The sequence below is a fragment of the Perognathus longimembris genome, chromosome 1 (genome assembly GCF_023159225.1).
Source record: "Perognathus longimembris pacificus isolate PPM17 chromosome 1, ASM2315922v1, whole genome shotgun sequence".
NCBI classification, from domain to species: Eukaryota; Metazoa; Chordata; class Mammalia; order Rodentia; family Heteromyidae; genus Perognathus; species Perognathus longimembris.
This window is the reverse complement of record NC_063161.1, coordinates 35,713,790-35,736,747: the sequence shown is the minus strand read 5'-3', so window position 1 is coordinate 35,736,747 and position 22,958 is coordinate 35,713,790. Positions and strand designations below refer to the sequence as shown.

Below are 22,958 nucleotides of genomic sequence, written 5' to 3'. Positions count from 1 at the left end.
AAGACAGAAGGAAGTTGAGCTCAACTGTCACTACAGATCCAGAAACAGAATAGGACTGATCAGAATGTCCTTTCTCTTTGCTCGCCATCACTCCTGGAGTTTGGCTGTGAATGACACTCCTCTGCACCTACTTCTATTACCATATGAGTCAGGATAGCTTTGGGGCCGGGGATCTGAAACTGGAAAAAATGCCCAACTTTGATAGACTAATAGAGCCAGACAGGTAATATTGTACATTGTTTGAGCATTTGATGGAAAGAAAAGAGTGATAGGGAAAATGTCTATGTTGTTATATAATGTTGATTTCATCCTGATGATAATAAAAAGCAAGGTTCATTCTGGACTAGGGAGTGAAAGTTCTTTAATTTTAGCAGATTCCACACCAGTCAGTATGAGCAGCCAGGAAGCAGGAGAAGATGGGCCAGATTATGAAGAGGCTACCCACAAAAGGGGAAAGTTGGAACTTGATTGGACAAGCAATGGGAACTTGCCAGAGTTTTTGTTTTCTTGTGTGGTTTGGTTTTTGAGACAGGGTCATTCTGGATAGTCCAGTCTGCCCTTGAACTTGCAATTCTCCTGCTTCAGCCTCCTAGATGCTGCGATTTCATGTATCTCAGCCACACAAGGGTTGCTTTCTAAGGTTTTTATGCAGGGAGTTGATATGATGGAATTTTGCCATTGGCTTGGATGCAAAGTTATTAGGGTAACAGTTGGAGACAGGAGACCCAATAGGAGGTCACCCCAGTGAGTCCACAGAGAATTAAAATGGGGCTGAGCAAGTGTGGTAGCAGTGAAGTAGAGGAGCTCGAATAAAGAGAAAAATGTTGGGTGGAATTGACAGAACTTCCTGACTGCCTGGATGTGGAAACAAGTCAGCTCCCTGGCTGGGGCAGAAACATGGATGACAACATTCCCAATGGAAATGGGAAGATGTAAGTGTGTGTGTGTATGTGTGTGTGTGTGTGTGTGTGTGTGTGTGTGTGTGTGTGTGTGTGTGTGTGTGCAATTCACTTAAAGAAACATAATGAGTTAGGGAGTTAGGTGTGAGCATTTTCAGCTGGAGAAGCCTGTGGTGCTTGGTGGGAATGTTGGGTAAATATGTAAGGTATTCAAATGCTGAGGAGGGAGAATTAGGTCTGGGAAAGAGAAACATGAAATTATGGGGTGGGCTTAGGACATCACATGAAGCATGAAGAACAGATGAAGTAAAGTCTGGCATTGGGGGGCAGTACCTGGGGAAGTCAAATATGGGGAAGGCAGGCTGAGGAACAAGACATCAATCTTCAGAGAGGTGGGAGGAAGAGAAGAGGACAGGGAAAGGGAAGAGGGATCATTTCTAAGGAGGAAGAAGAAGAGGAGATTTGGCAAATTATATTTCCCTGAAAGCCAGCCAGTGATATTCAAAGGAACTCCAGCATTTTGGAATGGTATAGAGAAGTCATACATGGCCCAGTCTCTAACAGTAACTAGGGAGCCTTCACACACACACACACACACACACACACACACACACACACACACACTTGTTTATATGTGATATAGCCTCTTCCCCCCACCCAATTCCAAATTATTTGTGGTTTGAGTCTATGCAAGTGACAATAAATTAATAATTGAAGTACTCATGCTGACCTTTTAGCAACAGAGTATTTGTGGATTCATTTCATAGACTAAAGAATTAATACAGAGAAGGAAAACAAGTTCATAGCCTCTAGGAATGCATAATCTTCTGAGGAAAGATGAAGGATAGGAGTTATGATATGGGATGATAAAATTCCACTGTGCTAATGAAACAGCAGCTGGACAATGATCCTCCATGGCCGCTAAAGCCATTAAGTGAAAGGTTAATGGGAACCTGAGGATGGATCTTAATGCACCTTGTGCTCACTGTTAATTTAGTCTGTTCTGACAGAGAAGCACAGACATGATGATCTGTCTCCCACTGTGATGTAATGGGGTATTTAGTATCACCTTCCAGTCAGCACCACAATTCCCCTATCTATGCCTCCTGAGTAACCTGGGTTTATAGATGTGTATATCACCACCCTGGGCTTGCTTTTGAAATAGGATCTCACTGAGATTTTTGCCTAGTTGGCCTCAAACTAAGACCCTCCTTTCTTGGCCTCCTGAATAACTTGGATTACAGGTGGGTGCCACCATACCCAGCTGTTTAAAAAGACAGTTTTTTTTTTACAGAAGATTTTGCAGTTACTCAGGCAATAACTTAAGTAAACCCAAGACTAAGAGAACCTGAAGCTTTGGAAGATGTTTATGCAAGAGAGAGACATGCTTGTTGTATGTGGAGGATACAGATTGGACCCTGAGGCTGTGAGGAAGTGGGCTTAGTATTCAAGGACAGAGGATTTTCTAGAACAAGCTAAAACAGGCCCCAAGTCAACACAACTGCGTCATAGATACAGATTCCCTACAAGCCTCTTTACTTTCGGAGTGTCAGTTTTCAACTTGGAAATGAACTGTAACACCTCTCTTACTTAGTTATTATAAAATTTCAGTGGGGTAACATGTTCATCAATTATCAGAAAATGTCATGAGGGTTGTACAAATAGAAGCATTTAGCTGTCATGATTGACATATGGCACTGTAGAGATGGGTGCAGACAGAGGGGCAAGGTCAGGACAGAGATCAGACTGGAATCTTCTTCACCCTTACTAATTTGCAATTCTTATGAAACAAGCACCAAGAAGGGCTAGCTGAGCCATTTTTCCCCTGCCCCCCCCCACAGCATTGCATCAAAATTCATTTTCTTCCTACCACTCCAAAATATTTTTTTTTAGCTGAGCAGCCAGTTCAGTAAGGAGAATAAGGTCATATATATCATCTTCAAGGTCAATGAAATGTGTTTCAAAATTATAAGTCCCACAAAATGTCTATATGCAGTCCTTTCTTTCTCTTCCTAAGGGCCAGAGTTACCTCCCATTGTCAGATTAGAGCCCTGGATATATTTAGGGATGAGAAGAAGAAGGGTAGACTGAGCCTTTCAGTCTATAACTCTTACCTCAGTTTGAACCATGTGAACCCTGTGAAGCCTTAAGTCATGCACTGCTCCATAAATGTCCACAGAGTCTTTGGAGTCTAATTGCTGGAGGATTCGATCCAATGCAATGAAGGTTCCAGTTCTACCTACACCAGCACTATAAGAGATGGTAAAGGAAGATTGAGTCTTTTCATTAAATTTGCCTCTCAAGATTACATCCAGAGAGACTGTGATAAAATCTTTCTTTTCTCTCCCAAGATGTGGGAGAGTATAGGAATGCTTCTTGCTCTCAATGAGCTCTCTCTCCTACACAAATATAACCAAGAGCCCCCTGTGGGCCATCTCTCTCCACCCTTCTTCCCATCTTTCACCCCATCAAAGATAAGGACTGCTCAGTAATTGGTATATATCTTGCTTATGCATGTTTTCATCTTTTCCTATATACATGTAAATCCATGAGCAGAATATTTATTTTATGTGTCATATAGACGTACTAAAATGCTAACCTGTTTTATGTATCCCTTTGCCAACTTTTCCACTCAATTTGGGTTTTGAGATTTATCTGTATTTATATGTAGATTGAATTTGTTTTATTGTTGTAGTGTGTGTGTGTGTGTGTGTGTGTTAGTAGTAAGTTAGTTTGCTGCTTTGAGACAGAGATTCTCACTATGTCCAAGCTGATATCCAACTTATGATCCTTTTACCTCAGCCTACTAAGTACTGGGAGTACAGGCATGTTCCACCACACCCAGCTTCAATCTAAATTATTTTAGCATTCTCTAGAGTTTCAAAACCCTTGCTAGTCTCTTCTTTACTGTAATGATATAATTTTTACTTTTTTCTATTAAAATGTATTGCATTTAGCATCATTGTATATACATTGCAGCAATTTCTTAGGGGTTAATATCTAGAAGTAGAATTGCTTGGTTAGTTACAAGGCAGGGTATGAACACTTTGCTAGGATTTTCAGATTGTTCCCCAAGGTGGTTATAATCTGGAGGTTTTTTTTTCTCGTTGATTGTGAGGCTTGAACTTTGGGCCTTGGTGCTGTCCCTGAGCTCTTCAGCTCAAGGCTAGCACTCTACGACTTGAACCACAGTACCACTTCTGGTTTTCTGGTGGTTAATTGGGGATATGAATCTCATGGACTTTCCTGCCCAGGCTGGCTTTGAACCACACAATCCTCAGATCTCAGCCTCCTGAGTAGCTAGGATTACAGGCATGAGCCACTGATGCCCAGCCTTAGGGACTTTTTTTAAGGTGCTGTGAAAGTTGCTGACAATAGAAAAAAATTAGAATTGGTAAGTTAGGAAAGGGAGGAACTCATACCTACTTGCCTGCTTGCTCAAGGACATTCTATAGTCCATACAAGAAATTCCTTCTCCTCCTAGAATATCCAGTGCTTTTCAAGCTTTTACCCATGCACAGATTTCTGTGATAAAACTTATCTTTAAAGTTGTTTAAGACTATAATTCAGATAAGATGTTCTTTGCTCAGCAGTGGAACTTACAAGGAGCTGACATCAACTCCCACCCAGTAGGAGTTAAAACTAGTAGTTTGTGTCATATAGAATATTTAAATCTCTCCCCTCTTGTCTTAACAATTTGCCCTAGCCTTGACCTCTTTGAATACACATTGTTTTCCATGAACACATATTTCCATTGCAATGTTCTGCTATTCCCAAATATCATTCTTTATAGAATCTTCAGTTGTTAGATAGGTTGAAGATATACACATTTATAAGACAAAAGTGAACAATTCTGCAGTACTCCTGGATGAAAATGACTGTGATTCTTCAGAAAGCTCTTGAGTGCCTCACATTCCCATTAAAAGCATCAGGGTTCCAATGACATATAAAAGCAGGCCTCCTAGGGTGTTGGGTTGATTGGGAGAAAATTAGCGCACTTGACATTTCTCTTACTGTAGCAATTCTCTGCTCTTTACTTATTAGTGCCATTCAGTTAGTGCTATCAAAGTGTTGCTGCAAACATTAATTAGCTAAACATCAGGCTCCCCAGAGAGAAAAACATGGCTTGTTAGGTTGATTTTATGGACAGACGGTCTGAAGCAAAGAAAAGTCAAGAAAGAACAGACATTTAAGAGCAAAACTGGGTGCTACAGATGGAAAGTGCTTTGCTGTGGTCTTCACATTTGTGTCATGGTGAAATTTAATACTCCATTCAGCAGTTTTAGTTGATGATGACTTTTGGAAGTGATTAGCTCAGAAGAACTCTACTCTTATAGATGTGATTAGCACCTTACAAAGCATAGAGGGGCTGAGAAAAGTGGTAATCTCTCAAAAGACGTTGAATCTATTTGCCTCTTGATATTGGACTTCCCAGCCTCCAAAACAGTAAGAAACAAAGTTCTATTGTGTGTAAATTAGTCTGTGGTAATTTTTATAGTGGTACCAAAGGACAAAGACATTTAAGAGTAGAGAGCAGGACAAGAAGAGGCACAACCCAAGGGACAAAGACATAGGTGGGTACTGGTAGCTTGTAATGCTAGTTACTTAGGAGGCTGAGATCTGCAGGATCATGGTTCAAAGCCAGCATGGAAGAAATGTCCTCAAAAACCCATCTCCAACAGACACCCTGAAAACACTAAAGGAAGGAGTAGGAGAAACACTTGGGCTCCTTGGCACAGGACGGAACTTCCTTAACAAAGACCCAGAAAGGCTACAAATCAAAGAAAGGTTGGACAAATGGGACTGCATCAAACTGCAGAGCTTCTGCTTGGCAAAGGACATAGCTCGCAAGATAAACAGAAAGCCCACAGACTGGGAGAAGATCTTTACCGGCCATTCAACGGACAAAGGCCTCATATCTAAAATATATGCAGAACTAAAAAAATTACCCTCTTCCAAAACAAAACCGCAAAGAACCAATAGCCCCCTCATCAAGTGGGCTAAAGACTTACAAAGAGACTTCTCTGATGAGGAAATGAGAATGGCCAAGAGACATATGAAAAAATGCTCTACATCACTGGCCATAAAAGAAATGCAAATCAAAACAACATTAAGATTCCATCTCACCCCAGTAAGAATGTCATATATCAAGAAAACTAACAATAACAATTGTTGGAGGGGATGTGGCCAAAAGGGAACCCTACTTCATTGTTGGTGGGAATGTAAACTGGTTCAGCCACTCTGGCAAGCAGTATGGAGATTCCTCAGAAGGCTAAATATAGAACTCCCCTATGACCCAGCAGCCCCACTTTTGGGTATCTATCCAAAAGACCACAAACAAAATCACAGTAATGCCACCAGCACAACAATGTTCATCGCAGCACGATTTGTCATAGCGAAAATCTGGAACCAACCCAGATGCCCCTCAGTAGACGAATGGATCAGGAAAATGTGGTACATATACACAATGGAATTTTATGCCTCTATCAGAAAGAATGACATTGTCCCATTGTAAGGAAATGGAAGGACTTGGAAAAACTTATACTAAGTGAAGTGAGCCAGACCCAAAGAAACATGGACTCTATGGTCTCCCTTATTGGGAATAATTAGTACAGGTTTAGGCAACTCATAACAGAGCATCACAAGGCCCAATAGCTATACCCTTATGAACACCTAAGACGATGCTAAGTGAAATGAACTCCATGTTATGGAGACAATTGTTATATCACAGTTGTAACTACTTTCAACGTCCCATGTGTATCTGTAGCTTCTACTATTGATGATGTTCTCGTATCACCTTCCTGTGGTTGTACCTACACTATCTCTGTAATCTTATCTGAGTATATTGGAAACCGTGTATACTGGTATTGGAACTAGGAAATTGAAAGGGAATACCAAAATTGAGAGACACAGGGTAAAAAAAGACAAACAACTACAATAGCAATACTTGCAAAACTGTTTGGTGTAAGTGAACTGAACACCTTAGGGGGGAAAAGGGTAAGGGGGAGGGGGGAGGGGTGTATGAGGGACAAGGTAACAAACAGTACCAAATGTATCCAATGCCTATCGTAGAAACTGTAACCTCTCTGTACATCAGTTTGATAATAAAAATTTGAAAAAAAAAACAAACCCCATCTCCAAAATAACCAACAAGAAGTAGGGCTGGAAGCATGGCTGAAGTGACAGAGTACCAGTGGAGCAAGCAAGATGAGCTAGTGCTAGGCCCTGAGTTAAACCTTGGTATTAGCCAAACAAAACAAAAATCATAGACATTGAGGGAAAGAGAACAGGGATGTGGAAGGGTATAGAGGGCATAGACAGATGGAGGAGAAAGAGAGAGAAAATATTGTAGTGGGGGGAGAATTGCAGGAGGCAAGCTGGAATAGTCACCATTCAGGCTACATGACAGGAAGTTAATAAACTGGATTGAAGGTTAGATGGAAGACTCGGACGTCAGTGAAGGATTTTGTTTTGTATAGTTGGAAAAGAACAGAGGGTGAGAGAAGAACAAGAGTGTGGGGAGAGAGGTGGGAGTAAAGAAAATAGAAGTCAGTGAAGGGGAGTGAGGTTGGGGAGCAGAAGGAAAAAGAGCACAAAATCCTCTAGGGGCTAAAGCAGCTTGATTGTCCCCAAGCAATCTTTCCCTGGCCACATTGCTCATACTTCCAGCATTTATCAAACTCCTCTCCCAGATGTTCAGATAGGGTCTCCTAGGGTGCAGCGTACCTGCAGTGCACCACAGTGGGCCCAGGACCTGGGGTTCTGTTGATGTAGTCCCGGACAGTTCTCACAAACTGGATCAGGGACTGGGTGGTCTCTGGGACTCCATGGTCTGGCCACACCGTGTAGTGAAAGTGACGGATGAGTCTGTGGGCATCCAGCTGGTCCTCCTGGAAGAGGAGAGAGCAGGATAAGAAGAGGCACAACCCAAGGCAGACTCTCATTTGACAACTTGGCCACTCATAGAAGGTTCTATAAGCTGTAACTCCTGAAAAGGAAGGAGTTCAACTAGGATTCACAGATTCCCATTCACCATTTTGTGTCCTTAACTGAAGTCAAGCAAACTAACATACACTGCATATCTTAAACTCTCTGATGGTCCACTCGGGCAGCACCGATTCTGACAGCATCTGCAGGATGAGGTCTCCATAGTAGAGGGAATCCTGGTCCGCAGGCCAGTAGTGATCACACTTTACCTAGGAGAGGGCAGAGGATAAAAGTCAGTCTGGAAACATGACTTCTATGTGAATTTGGGCTTGGTGTCTTTGAATCCCTTCTTGAAGGAGGGATCACAACTCAGCAGCTAAAACAATGTGACTATCTACACTCTCTTAACCTGCCTGTGACCAGTGATGAAGCTGGGCTGCGGTTCCATGGGATGGAGGATGTCGCAGAGAGCAGGCCCTGCTTCTGCCCCGGAGTTCCCTCATCTTCTCTGGCTCTACAGGGCTTGAGTTTTTGTTTTGACTGAGTCCCTCAGCACTTCACTATATAGCATATAGATAGCATATAAACCATGTAAAATGTCTTGCTCTTGGGCTGAGGATGTAGTTCAGTTGATCGAGTGCCTGTTTAGCATGTACAAGGAAGGCCCTTGGCTTTCTCTCCAGAACTGCAAAAAGAATGTGGTAAAAAAAAAAAATCTCGTTCTTCCTGAAGAAACATCTAGCTAGACTCAGGAAAGGATTGTTTTCCTGGTCCTGTTTTGCTCATATATTTCATTGCTTTTCTAACTTGGGCCAGGTGCCAAGAGATCTATTGAGAAACCAAAATGCTTAGAAAAACTTGTCTGTACATGTTCAAAGAAGAGAGAAAGGGGGCTGTGAACATTTATTTATGCATGTTTGTGTTTTATTTGGGGATATTTTATATAGTTATTTATAAATTGACATATGTTTTCATAAAATACATATATGCATTGATTTCAAATATCTTTGTACACACAGACATATTTATGAAATGCTGTATTAGATTGCTTGTATTGCACTGATTATGGCAAGATTGCCCAGGAGGGTAAATAGAGTTACATATGTATATGAAAAAAATCTCTCTTTTGTGAAACATACTTAACTGTTATAGATAGATTTCCAGTTGTCCCATCATTATAACATTAATTATGTCCTACTGTGCCACATGTAATAAATAATACTAAATTACATTATAATAGTATACTTATAAATATCACTCAAGCTAGTCTTGTAGATGAAGACATATAGGTCTCAGGCTAGCATGAGTGACCTAAAATCTATCTGAAAATAAGCCATGTAATTTTATTGATCACTTTAATCCATAGAATGCAGAGGGTTATAAGTGCATTATGAGAGATTTGTACATAATTTGTTCAGATAACAATTTTCCTGTGTGTTCTCTCACACAGCTGAATACTCACTTCTTTCTGAGGGCAAGGACATGCCCTTCATTCTAGCAGAATCTCTCCATATAGCTGGACAATGAAGGATGGAACACATGAATGGTCAAAATGGTGTCTGTGTAATGAGCACTTGTGACCTATCAGTTCTCCTACAGACACAGTCCTGACTGGAAATTCAGACCCTTAAACAGAATCACCTGGATTCCCCCATTTAATACAGAGTGATTGAAGACACGAATGATGTTCCCACATGGTGGAGTGATGATGGGATGTAACTTTGGGTAGGGGTGATTCCATCTGGATGGCCAAAAGGAAAGCTAGGCAGTCAGGAAAGCTGTTTACTCACTCGGCCCTTCTCCACACACTGGGTCACCATGACAATGTTGTGAACGTTCTGTTCCCATGCCATTTTCCAGAAGTCATCCTTTGTGCCAGGAAGTGGTCCCTGAGTAGCTATGTATTCTCTTCTGAAGTTGTTGCCCTGCGATGAATTTACAATATGAAGAGTCAGAAACAATAGGCCTCTTCAGAACTGTACACAAAGTGTTAGCTCTGCAGTTAGATGACATGGAAGTCTCCGCCAGGCTCTGGACTTGAGAGAAAGACACTAACACAAATGTCAAAGTTTGAGCAGGAAGGACAAAGGCTAGAACACTGAACTATTGTTCAGAACCACATTCCCTTTCGTCAGGCTGGGTCTTTTTTGAAAGGCAAATAGATGATTTGAAGCAGTGATCTAGAAAATTCTTCACTCTCAATTATGTAGTTGGTTGTGTAGACTATTTGAGGAATAGTAATCATTTTGGATAAATGACATTTGAGGACTCTTAGTCATTTTGCACAAATGACAGAGTGAGTTGGTGAGGGGATGTCATACAAGAGACGCTCAACGGAGAAGAGCTGCTGTTCCATGAGCTCCACTACATAATGTGCAGTGGGTCAGAAGCGAGCAAGGATATTTCCACCCACTCATGGTGCACTTCAACAATGCAGAATTGCTTGCAAATTCCAGTGGAAGCTTTTTCTCTGGTCACCGCCTCTCCACAGGGTCTCTCCATGATGTCACCTCTGCCACCCACACACTGCCTCTTAACTGGCTAGTCCCTATTTATCCTTTTGCATGATCTCTGTTGGGCTGTGCTTCTTTTATCTTTCTCTCTATGGGTTGATATTCTCCTCCTTGATGCTTTGTGGCAACCTGTAGCCTTTTGCTATTCAGAGTGTGGTCCTTGCAGGGGCAGCAATGGGATCACACAGAGGCTCTTTAGAATCCCGGGCCCCATCTCAGAGCACGAATCAGAACCTGCATTTTAATGAGCTCCCCACCTGGTGTGGCTGTATGTTATGTTGGAAAAGCCCCTGCCCTGGTGAGTTTCTCATCTCATTGCTTTCTATGTTCTTGATGTTTCTACTGTTCTGAGAGTTCCTTTAGTGTTAGAATCCCTGTACACAGTGACTCAGTGTTTGACCTTACAGGGAGCACTTAATTCATGGGGGTTTACCAGGTAAACAAAGTGATTATTTGAGGCAATTATTATTGTGTTTTTGAAAAAGAAACTGGAGGCCCAAAGAGGTGGTATAACTAGTCTTTGATCACAGACCCAGCAAAGGGCAGAAGTGAGATTCAAACCCAGATCTGTCCAACCCTTGGAACTTTGTCCATTGTGGTGCTTTAGACAACTGACCAGGTGTTAGCTAGAATCAAAGCCCAGGTCTGACATGTCTTGAAGTGAGTCTTCAGTTTTTCAAAAATCCAAGTAACATGAGCTTGTCTTTCCTAGTTTGACAGCCCTACCACTGGGGACCTAACTTCTTTAGGAAACTCCAGTCTTGTCTTAGGGCTGCAGAATGAAAGCCACCTTTGGGAATGCAGCCTGATAATTATGCGGGACTACAGCCACTGTGAAAAGTGGGTTTGGGCAGTGACTGAAGTGAATATTTTATACGTCTGGCAATCAGATATGGTCTTCTAAAATCTGCAAATATTTCCAGATGGAGAGCAGCGGGGGCATGCATCAGTGTTATGTCCCATGGAGCTGACCCAATGGCTCACTTACCGGGATGTAGCTGGCATTGATGTAGTCAGAGCAAGGGTCATCATCTACATTGGACAACTTCACTCGAGAGGCATCATCTGGAAGGAAGTTTATTGACAGGTTTGTTGCTGTGTCTTCGAGTGAATTTCTATTTATGTAATGTGTAAAATTTGATGCACCTTATCTCTGAGTCCCACAGCAGCCTCAAGTAAGGTGTTCTTATCTCTACTTTACAGATGAGCTCAGAGAGGACAACTACATTGCTCCAGGTTGCACATGAACAATCACACATAGGAGATGGATGTGAATGAGGTTCCAGGTGTACTTTTTTTTTTTTGCAATATTATGACACTTGCCTAGTGAGCTGACCAGCTAGTTTCCTTACACTGCTGGACTGAGTAAAATCCAGAAAAACTACTTCTAGTGCTTTAACTAGTGGGCTCATTTTCTTAAATGTTGTTAACAAGAGGCTTAGTTAAACAGAGGTTAGCCAGCTTTGTGTCAGATACCCTGTTGTTAACCCATGGGGAACTGTCAAGAGCTTGCATCTTTACATAACTAGAATTGAAACTGGTATTTACCCTCCTGGAGAGAAATTCAGTAGCAAAAATCAGGATGTTAAAGTCATTTACAGCCTAAGATCTTCCTTTTCTAGCTTAGTATAACTTACAGATTTTTTTATTATACCATATTTATTTAGTCTCCTTTTATTCCTGAAAAAGAGCAGAAATGATTAGAGGAAGACAGCACTGCAAATTTCAACACAGAACTTACAGGGCAATATATTGTTGTATCGATTTTTCCCTCTGTTCTCTGGCAAGAGTGCAATGTCACATGACTGGTTTCGACCTATGTCTTTTAAGTCCTGTTAGGTTAAAAAAAAACGTTTACAGGTAGAGAATATAAAATAGGATAGAATATAAAAGGAGAACAGAATAGAATAAAACAGAATAGAATATAAAATAGAATCTATATAGTCCTTGAGCTAGGTAAGAAGCATGTAAGTTCCAGAATGCCTACTATTCCACAGGCACAAGCTCCATTTCCTCCCAGTTTCCATTAGAGACATTCTTATCACCATCTTACAGACCAGGCATAGGAAGGATAACTAATGTTCTCCAGGTCCCACAAGTGGCAAAACTGGGAATCACATCCAAACCTTATCACTTGCTGCCAAACCATATTATTTCCCAGCCAAATAACTTGTCAGCACCAGGTTTACAGCTGAAATGTGTTCATTCTTTCTTGCCATCTGATCTACGCTGCACTGTGTTTTCTGGGGCTACTCTGGAGCTCCAATTGGCCTTTGAGACTACGTACATACTATGCAAGGAAACACTGGGCCAAGACAGGAAGCATTATTGGAACTGTGATCCCACAGGAAAGGGTAGGAGGGAAATTCTGCTTCATTGTGCTTGAGCCACTGTACCTCATATTCCTTGGATAGAAGGTAGTTGGAGTCAGCCTGCAGTTTCATGAAATGTCCTTCAAACTGATTTATTTTTATGGGGCTGCAATTAAAAATGAAACAAAAGGAAAAGAAAGTTACTGGGAAAAAAGGGAAATGCCATAAACAGTACGTGTCATAGTTCAAAAGCAGATAATATGGTAGTTAAAATGTTCTCTCTTACCAAGAAGTTTTCCGGTTACTGAAAGAGCCAAAAAAGAAAAGAAAAGAAAGACTCTATTAACAAATCTCACATAATAACATCTTCCAATAAACTAAATGATGAAAAGGGGTGGCACTTACCCTTTCTGGCCCAGATTCAAGTGGACAGATAATGGGCGGTCCCTACGAATGCTCAAGCGAGCTGAGGGCCTTTCTCTCCCATGGCTGAAATAGAAAGCAGAAGACTTATTTTCATCATGATACAATGCAACACTTTTTTTTTCCCCCATTTATGGTAAGGCTGTGCATGTTTGTGTGAATAAGGAGTTTCAGTATTCATTGCACTCAGCCAGCATCTCTTAGAAGGGAGAACAAGGGAGGAAGAACCTAAAGAATTCATTTTTCCCACTCAGAAACAGATCTCTATGATAAATGAAGACTTGTTTCTTGGTTTTTGGCTACAGGTCATCATCACTTCCCACACTCAGTAAAACTTTCCTTTAAAAACAAATTCCCAAACCAATAAATTTCAGATGCCAGACATGACTGCAAGAGAGAGAACAAAGTACCAAAAAATAAGTAAGCTCACTAAAAGAAGAGGGCATGATGTCTGGTTCTTTTTAGTTTCTTCTTAAATGACAGTGGTGGATATAAGTACCCAAACTGTTGATGTCGACTATGCTTTTCAGAATATTTCAGAATAGCATTTGCAAACATCTCTGTTCTCACAAAGACATAAACCAACATTTTATTTTATTTTATTTTATTTTTTTTTTTACTGATGCGAAAGGAATGGTTTCTATTTAAATAAAGCTCCTGACTGCCTCTGAGTCCTTGGAAAGGACCAAATTCATCCAGGACGGACAGTGAGTCATGCTTCTAGAATCTCACGTTTGTACTGAGAAGACAATGGTGATTTAACTTGAGGAAATTAAATTGTTTTCCTTTCCCTTTTTCCCCTTTCAAGCCAAAGGGTATTTTCAGTTGCATTTCTACAGTGGAGGGTCCAGTCACCAGAGGGATCTTTGTTCTTACCTTGCTTTCTGTCTGCAGATGAATAAGGCAACCAGAGCCACCAGCATGCCAATCAGAAACAGCCCAGCACTCACACCTTCAATGATGCCAAACAAGGGCTCTGCAAGAAATCAGATGGAACAACAAACCCAGGTTGGAAAATCAGTGATAGGAAACCAATAAGAGCAAATCTCTGCTGCAGCTGTATCTCCCAAGTGATGTTATTATGAGTACAGTTCAAGTGATGCTCACCTTGCAGTATTGATGACAAAGGCCATTAAGTATGCAGCTGGGAGAATGATATGTTGGCTGCTATCTTGTCAGAAGCAGATTGGTTAGAGGGCAAAAGTTCATTCACTTTTGTAGGGAATGATGGATGGTTTGTTTGGACTTTGTGCTTGGGACACCTGAGATAAAAAGCCTGATTTGCCACCAAAAGGGAGATGCGATTTCATTTATAAGCCCACTGGGGCTTTAGCAAATCCAGTGAATTGCTGAGTCATATTAAAAACAACAACAACAACAACAACAACCATATTTTGTAATCTGGTGGAATATTGTTACCAGGAATTTATGAATAGGAAGATTAACCATTTCTTGAGACAGGGTCTCACCATAATGCCCAGACTAGCCTTGAACTCCTGTGCTCAGGTGACTCTCTTTGACTCAGCGTCCCTAGGAGCAGGGATTACAAGTACATACCATTGTGCCCAGTGAGGCTGTTTTTATAAAACAGTTTTTTTTAATATTGAAGTGTAGCATATTGTTTATTCATATACTGCATTTATACTCATAGCACTTCAGACTAGAATCTTTTTTAAAATTTATTTATTAATTAAAATTTTTTGACAAGGTGTTGTGCAAAAAGGGTACAGTTACATAGTAGGGCAGTGTGTACATTTCTTGTGATATCTTACACCCTGTTTTTCTTTCCCTTCCCTAGGTCAGGTAGACATACATACAATACCCAATGTACCAAGAACATATACAGTAGCCACATGGCCTACGCCCAAGAAAATTCGCCTAGGGCTTTAAGTGTAATGTAGACATTATACAATATGTCGACAGTAGTCTTATATGAACATATATACATAGCTTTTGAGCTATTGTATTCCACTGAGAGGTCAATTTTTGACCTTTATCTGTTGAGTAGTTATATAAAACAGTTTTCTTGAAATAGAATTCACATACCATATGATTCATTCATTTTCACTGTACAATACTTGTTATAGTTGATCTTTGTGGACAAAGATCATGACAATTTCATCACCCCCAAAACAAATCTATACCTTTTAGCAGTTACTCGCCATTCTTCCTTCTCTGGTGACCACTAATCTATTTTCTGTGTTTATGAATTTGCTTGTTTTGGACATTTCATATAAACTGAGTCTTAATTAAATGGCTTTTGATATGTGATTTTTTTCACGTAATGTAAGTTGTTCAAGGTTTATGTAAATAGAACATATTTAATTTGGATTTATGGCCAAATCAAGTTGCAGGGATATAGCAAGTTTTATTCATCTATGTTTCTACTGATGGACATTTGAGTTATTTTTATTTTGAGTTCTTTTTATTGTGACTGATGCTGCTATGAATATTCATGCTTACATTTTTATGTAGAAAAGTTTGTAATTCTCTTGGGCATATGCTTCAGCATGGGATTGCTGGTTCACAAGATCACTATGTTTGACTCAGGAGTTCTACAAAGTAGGGAATATCATTTTACATTTCTGTAAAGTATACCTAAGGGTTACAATTTCTTCCTATCATCATTAACACTTGTTATTATCTTTTGACCATAGCTATCCATGGCAGTGGTTATGAAGTAGTAGTGTCTTATCAAGGTCTCTTTCTTCCGTTCTTCCTTCCTTCCTTTCTTTCTTTCTTTCATTCGTTCTTTCTTTCTTTCTTTCATTCTTTCATGTTTCCTTCCTTCCTTTTTTTTTTTTTTTTTTTTTGCTATTCCTGGGGCTTGAACTCAGGGTGCTGTCCCTGAGCTACTTTGCTCAAGGCTAGCACTCTATCACTTGAGCCACAGCTCCACTTCTGGATTTTTTTTGTAGTTAACTGGAGATGAGTCTCACAGACTTTCCTGCCATGGGTAGTTTTGAACTGCAATCCTCAGGTCCTAATCTCCTGAGTAGCTAGGATTATAGGTATGAACCACCAATATCCAGCTCCTTATTAAGATTTTGATTTGCATTTTCCTCGTGGCCATTGCTGTTGAGCATCTATTCTTATGTTTATGGGTTACTTGTACGTCTTTGAAGAAATGTTTATGTTGATCCTTTGTACATTTGAAAATTATGTTTGTCTACTACTGAATTGAAAATAAGAGTACATTCTGGATACTCAACCTTTGCCAGATATATAATCTCTCCCAGTCTGTGGGTTGTCATTCCAATTGTTTGATGGCCTCCTTTGAAACACAAAACCTTTTAATTTTGATTAAACCAAGTTTATTGTTTCTGTTGCTTGTACTTTTGGTGTCCTATATCCAAAACCATTTTATAATCCAAGGTCACAAAGAATGACTTATATATTTTCTTTTAAAAGTCTTACTATTTTGCTTCTTATATTTAGGTCAGTTTTGCATTACATTATAACACTTTATATTTGTTTCTTCCATATTGTTTTTCAATACTCCTTAAATCAACCTAGTCATCTTTCTTTTAATGTGTTTAATATTCTGTTTTTTTTGTTGTTGTTGTTTTTTGTTTTTTTTTGGCCAGTCCTGGGCCTTGGACTCAGGGCCTGAGCACTGTCCCTGGCTTCTTCCCGCTCAAGGCTAGCACTCTGCCACTTGAGCCACAGCGCCGCTTCTGGCCGTTTTCTGTATATGTGGTGCTGGGGAATCGAACCTAGGGCCTCGTGTATCCAAGGCAGGCACTCTTGCCACTAGGCTATATCCCCAGCCCCTAATATTCTGTTTTGAATGTAGGGTTAGTGCATTCCTTTACTGGATGGCATAGAAATTTTTGTTATATAACAACATTTCAGATAGGAAAGAATCGTGTTTACAAAGTCCATACTGACCACCAAATTATACGCAAATACATGTAAATCCTCTTAACTGGGTCCGATCCTACTTTGGTCTGAAAAGTAGAAGATTATCCCTTTATTTGGCACAAATAGATAGGAAGGTTTGTGAGGCAGAGCCATCTTTTGCTAAGCAGCAGGGGAGACTGTTTTAGCTTTAAAGAACCTTCCCAGACCAAGAAATGGCAGCCCACTGGGCACAAAAAGCTGGGACAGGCATTGGTGCCAAAGAATAAGGTTATGAAAGCCAAACTGTTCTCAGTACAATGGAAATAGTAAGAAAAAGCAGTACATAGGCTACATGCTCTGGTAGAAGGGTCCAGGATCCTAGCTGCACTTCCTTGGGCAAGTTATTCAATCTCTTATGTCTTCACCTTTGAAATTGCAATAGTAATAACATCTCCTTCCAAAGTTATAGTGAAGATTAGATATGCTATTTTATGTAAAATGCTCAAAACTGTTACCTCCCCAGAGATGACTAGCATATTAGATATTAGCTAATATCATCAAATGTTTACTCTAGTATACTAGAGATTCAAAAATTTATATAAAGCTTTTATAAGTAATACTTTAAACTGCTCTTTATTATTATTATTAATGATTGTTCTTGTTGTTATTACCATTTATGGTGCTGGAAATTTAATCCAGACCTTCACACAGGCTAGGCAAACACTCTATCACTGAACCCTACCCATAGCCCTCTAAAGTAATGCTTTAAAACAATGTAAAAACCAAACAGAAGAAGCAAAAGAAAGAAAAATCACCTATAACTCTACTGTTTTGAGACAATCATCATTAAAATTTTGGTGTTTTCTCTAGTCTTCTTTTTTTATGTAGTTTGCTTTCAGTTTTGAGATGTATATGTCCCCAGATCCACCCCCACTAATCCAAAGTTTGTGGTTATGGAAGTCCCTAATATAAAATGGTATAGCATTTTTCATATAACTTACACCTTGTGTACTTGAAGGCATCTCTAGATAACTTACTGTGAGTGTATGTTGTCATACTGTATTAATAATAAATTGAAATAGCATATTCATAGTAAAGATATAATTTTTGTCAAATATTTTGATACAGTGCCAAGCGTTTAAGACAGAGAGCTGCCTGCATGTGCACACAGACAGTCCTGCTGATATCTGAGAGCCTTTGTACTGGTTTAACTTTGGTCTTCGTAAGCTCTTGATTTTAATGAGTGTCAATCACTGCTTAATAGGGGGAAAATCATGCACTTCTACCTTTTCTAGATTAATATCCTTTTGATTGATTCTGGTATAATCTAACTCATATCAATTCATCATCACATAGACATTAAGTTCCCAATGAAAATGAATGTTCTTGCCATCATCAAAAGTGTCACAAGACTAGACTTCCCCACTGTGGCTCTTCTAGGTGGCATGGTGGCTGGCAGAAGGAAAAAGAGGTAAGCCTCACCTGATTCAGTGGTGATAGGCAAAGAAAAAAATGTATCTGAATACAGTGGCTTTGTGAATTCTTTCAGGTCCTCATCAAATAGCTGAGTAAAAGCACGAATGCTGATTCTGAAAACAAAACAGATGGAGTGTGAATTAGTGACTCAGCCTAGTGGAATGGCTTGAAAATTGTGTTCAAAGAAAATCAGGGTGGACACCTGATCATTGTGTGTGCATGGGGAGGGAGGAATTAAAGAGTCAGATAGAGCTGTGGGTCACGCATTCTTTTATTCATTGATTGCCTCATCAAATATTTACTGAGCTCCTGCTGGGTACCATTCTGAAGCCTAGAACACATAACCTCTGCCTTCCCAGGGACCACAGTTCATGGAGGAAGTCAGACAAGAGACCCAGGAATGTAGTGTGTGTCAGTTGATGAGGAGTATAAGAAAAGAAGATGGAAAGCAAAGGGGATGAGACTGTTTTATTCAGCATGGCTGTAAGGTCTCCTGGATAAGAAGACCTTGTACAGAAATCTGAAGAAAGTGAGGGAGAAGTCAGGCCCACAGTTCAGTGGTGACTGTAGTCACAAAGATTTGAGGCAAATGGGACCTCTGAGGAACAGCAAGAGACCAGCAAGCCAAAGCCTAGAGATCAGAGAAGTTCATGAGCCAGATCACGGAGAAATGGCTGATCCTACTTACCATGATGTCATAAGGAAGACTTCGGCTTTTGTTCAGAGTGACATGGGAAGCCATTGGATGTTGTACCCTTGTGTTCAACAAGGAAGTGAGTGTTGCTGCGTGAAGAATAGACAAAGGAGCAAAGGATGAGGAAGGAAAAAGAGCTGGGATGGGATTATAAGAATCAAGGTGGAAGACGGTAGCTTGGACTAGAACAGTGGTAGTGGAGGTAATGAGAAGTGTTGGGTATTTCAGAGAAGAGCTGGAAGATTTGCTCAGGGATGTAGAGTATGAAAAGGTGAAATTGAGGGTGACTCCACATGTTCTGTCTGGGGAACAACTGGAAGAAAGGAGGTGCTGTATATAAACATAAGGGAAGAGTATGGAGCAGATGGAGGGGTGTGGGAAGATCCAGGTAGGGTTTAGTTGTGAGAACAGTGATTCTCAGATATCCATTAAAGCTGATCCATGGCTGAAATATTAATATGGTAATTGCTATTATTATTTTAATTAATTTATTTTCCTATCTTTTTGGCCTTCCTTCCTTGCTTGCTTCCCTTCCCTCCTCCTCCCTTCCTACCTTCCTTCCTCTCCTCATCCCCTAGTACTGATATTTGAACTCAAGACATCATGCTTGCCAGATAAGTGACCTACCATTGAACTACACCCTGAGTCCCTATCTCTGCTAATTTTTATCTTCATATCTTTAAAAGCAGTATTCTAACTCTCTAATTCTAGTTTATTTCATTTGTAGACTGTCCAGGGTAGTTGGGAAGAGTTAAATATGTGATAAATCAAACTTTGTCATATACTTTCTAGATGAAGGTCTTCTTTAGTCAGTTTTGGAGTGTGTGTGTGTGTGTGTGTGTGTGTGTGTGTGTGTGTGTGTGTTCCTGTGTGCTGGTCTTAGGGCTTGAACTCAGGGCCTGGGGACTGTCCCTGAGCTTTCTTGTTCAAGTCTAGCACTCTACCACTTGAGTCACACCTCTACTTCCACAGCTTTTTGGTGGTTAATTGGAAATAAGAGACTCATAGGCTTTCCTGCCTGGGGCTGGCTTTGAACTACAATACTCAATTCTCAGCTTCTTGAGTACCTAGGATTATAGACATGAACCAATAGGACTGAGACCTGGTCTCTTCAACAGTATAGGTGACCAAGAATTCTATAGTCCAACCTGGCCTCCAGCTTATGATCCTCTTGCAGTAACCTCTTCAGGACTGGGATTTAGGCATGCACCACTACCATCACACTAGGCCCATAAGTCATAATTTTGGATGCCTGTAACCTTATATCAAGAGAGTAAATTAGGTTCCCTTTCTTTGAGGATCCTGATTGTAAGGCTATGCTTCTTTTTCTGGAAACACTACCCATTTTTAGGACTGACAGGGCCGGATGGCTACAGTGGCACTTCATGTGCCAACACGGAGGGAGGAAGGTTGTCCTCATTCATTTAAAGCCCTTTCCCTTCAAGAGCACTGTTTGGAACACAGAGTACTTCCATTTTTACATGCCTTAAAGGTAAATAAATAATACTTCCAGTCCTTATTAAAACTGGAAGATATAAGCTCATAGTCTTTGTGTCTTTCTAAACACAGTTTTTGTATGTGTATGCACGTATGTGCCAGAACTCAGAGCCTAAGTACTATCCTTTAGCTTTTCTTTGTGAGGGTGACACTCTATCACTTGAGCCACAGATCCCCTTCCAAGTTTTCTTAATTAATTGGAGATAAGAGTCTCACAGATTTTCTTTCTGGGGTTAGCTTTGAACTAGGATCCTCAGATCAGATCTCAGTCTCTTGGGTTGCTAGGATTACTATGCTAAACTTAATCTTTTAATTAGGACTTTCATTTTTTCAATATTTAACATCACAAATTATTTGACTTGCATTAAGCATTTCTAGGTGAAAGTACAGTGTATTAAAAGCCTTCAGTTCTTCACAGAATGAATTAGAGCATTTGTACAATGCTGAAAGCTCTTTCTGCACATTATTTATGAATGGAAGCAGGAACGTAAATTTTCTAAGTCACTCACTACAAGGTAGAGTATTCTCCTAGTGTAGATTATGCATCCACAGGAACTCCTATGTAGCAGATGCTCACTCAGCTGAGCACCTGGTCATATAGTATGTCTCTTCTAGCAAAACCACAGTAATACTTCTCACCTGTAGGCAGTGTGTGGCTTCAGTGGTCCATCACAGAATTTCTGCTGACTGGGATCGCATTTCCCACCCAGGCTGTCCATCTCTGCTCCAAGCTTAATGTTAAAACTCTTAGCATTGCTGTCAGGACTTTCGGTACATTTGCTGGCAAAATAATTGGTCTGGTACATGTGGATGGAAGCATTCTGCCTGTACTCTAGGTAGGAAGGAAGAGGGTGCTGTGGTTCTGGCTTTAAGTCATCCCTGCCTGGAGAAGAAAAAGCACAGTTAAAGACTTTCTTGAGTCTTGAATTATCTCAGTGATTTTTGACTAGGCTTATAAGGGTGTCTGCTCATCCACTATCTAGCTATAATACAAATGCTGTGATCTCAGAGGAAGGAGAAAGGCCATGAAATTCTGATGAAATTACTTTCAGTGTTTTCTCTCTCTCTCTCTCTCTCTCTCTCTCTCTCTCTCTCTCTCCCTCTCTCTCTCTCTCTCTCTCTCTGCTGGTGCTGGGCTTGAACTCAGGGCCCGAGCATTATCCCTGAGCTTCTTTTTGCTCAAGGTTACTGCTCTAACACTTGAGCCACAGCTCCACTGGTCGCTTTTTTTAGTAGTTAATTGAAAATATGAATCTCCTGGGCTTTCCTGTCCAGATGAGCTTTGAGCTATGATCCTTAGATCTCAGCTTCTAGAGTAGTTAGGATTACAGTAAGCCACCAGTGCCTGGAGCTGAATGACATCATATCTCTATATTTGTTATCCTAGTTATGTTTTTCTCCAACCAACATCAAAACTAGTATTTCCAAAACTCAGTTTTTCTGAAACACAGTTTTTCTAAAATAAAGTATGCATATTATATACACACACACACACACACACACACACACACACACACATGTATATACCTTTTTCTAGGAAACAAAGTCACATCAATTGTATGAAGTAATAGCATATCTCACAACTCCAGAAAGCTGGAAAACTCCTATTGAGAGAGCCAACCCACTCAAAAAACTGTCTACCGTGCCAACAACCAACATAGTAAAGCTAATAAGGAAGCTCCAGTGACCTTGGAAACAGGGAAGAGATAAGAGAAATCCTGTCCCAGTTACACTTTAAGCCAAGTTCCACCTGCCACGCCTAGGTTGATGGTTGCTCTCAGTGAGCCTCTCTGTTATCGTGAGCACAGTGTACAAATTTGGCTCCTAGCCCTCACAACTTCCCAGAACTCTTTTCTTGTGAGCTAGATGGTTGGAGAAAAACATAATTAGGAAGATAAATATTATAGATATAGGATGCCATTGACAATGAACTTCAAAGTGTGGGTGGGACTGTGTGATTCATCATAACATCCTGGACTCTTACTTAATGTTTGCTCACAATGAGTGGATCTCGGAGACATTATTATTATTATTATTGTTATTATTATTATTTTAGTTTATTTGTCTTTGTGAGGCTTCAGATTAGTGCATAGAAGAGAGATTAAGTACAAAAACTGAGATCTTCCAGCATTACATTTTCAGTTCTCCATTTTAGAAAGGTTTCAAATAGAGATTTGTGTGGGCTTTTCTTTCTTCTTCTTTTTTTTTTATTATTAAGTCATATATAATCTTTAAGGTTTTAATTCAACATATATGAGTATAATGCATCTTGTCTTATGCACTTTCCTTCTACCCTTCCTTTCCCAATTCCTCATTAAGCCTTGGTGCCACCTTTTAAAAGGTTTTCTGGCTCTCCTCCTTCCACATATCTTGA

General features: G+C 40.2%; 1 protein-coding gene across 3 annotated transcripts in view; it reads right to left on the bottom strand.

Moving 5' to 3' along the window:
* Ptprb (protein tyrosine phosphatase receptor type B) overlaps nt 1–22,958 on the bottom strand; it is a 111,518-nt gene that overhangs the window by 9,319 nt on the left and 79,241 nt on the right. For 2 of the 3 annotated variants that reach the window (XM_048359475.1, XM_048359484.1), the window contains 12 exons: nt 21,224–21,467; nt 18,400–18,506; nt 13,951–14,050; nt 13,057–13,140; nt 12,938–12,955; nt 12,736–12,817; nt 12,081–12,171; nt 11,328–11,404; nt 9,617–9,751; nt 7,973–8,095; nt 7,626–7,789; nt 3,014–3,149 (listed from right to left, as the gene is read on the bottom strand). In XM_048359475.1, coding sequence (XP_048215432.1) covers nt 3,014–3,149; nt 7,626–7,789; nt 7,973–8,095; nt 9,617–9,751; nt 11,328–11,404; nt 12,081–12,171; nt 12,736–12,817; nt 12,938–12,955; nt 13,057–13,140; nt 13,951–14,050; nt 18,400–18,506; nt 21,224–21,467 — 1,361 coding nt within the window. Of the gene's footprint in view, nt 1–3,013; nt 3,150–7,625; nt 7,790–7,972; nt 8,096–9,616; nt 9,752–11,327; nt 11,405–12,080; nt 12,172–12,735; nt 12,818–12,937; nt 12,956–13,056; nt 13,141–13,950; nt 14,051–15,098; nt 15,630–18,399; nt 18,507–21,223; nt 21,468–22,958 lie in introns of those variants that run through there. The other variant, XM_048359495.1, reaches the window with a different exon arrangement.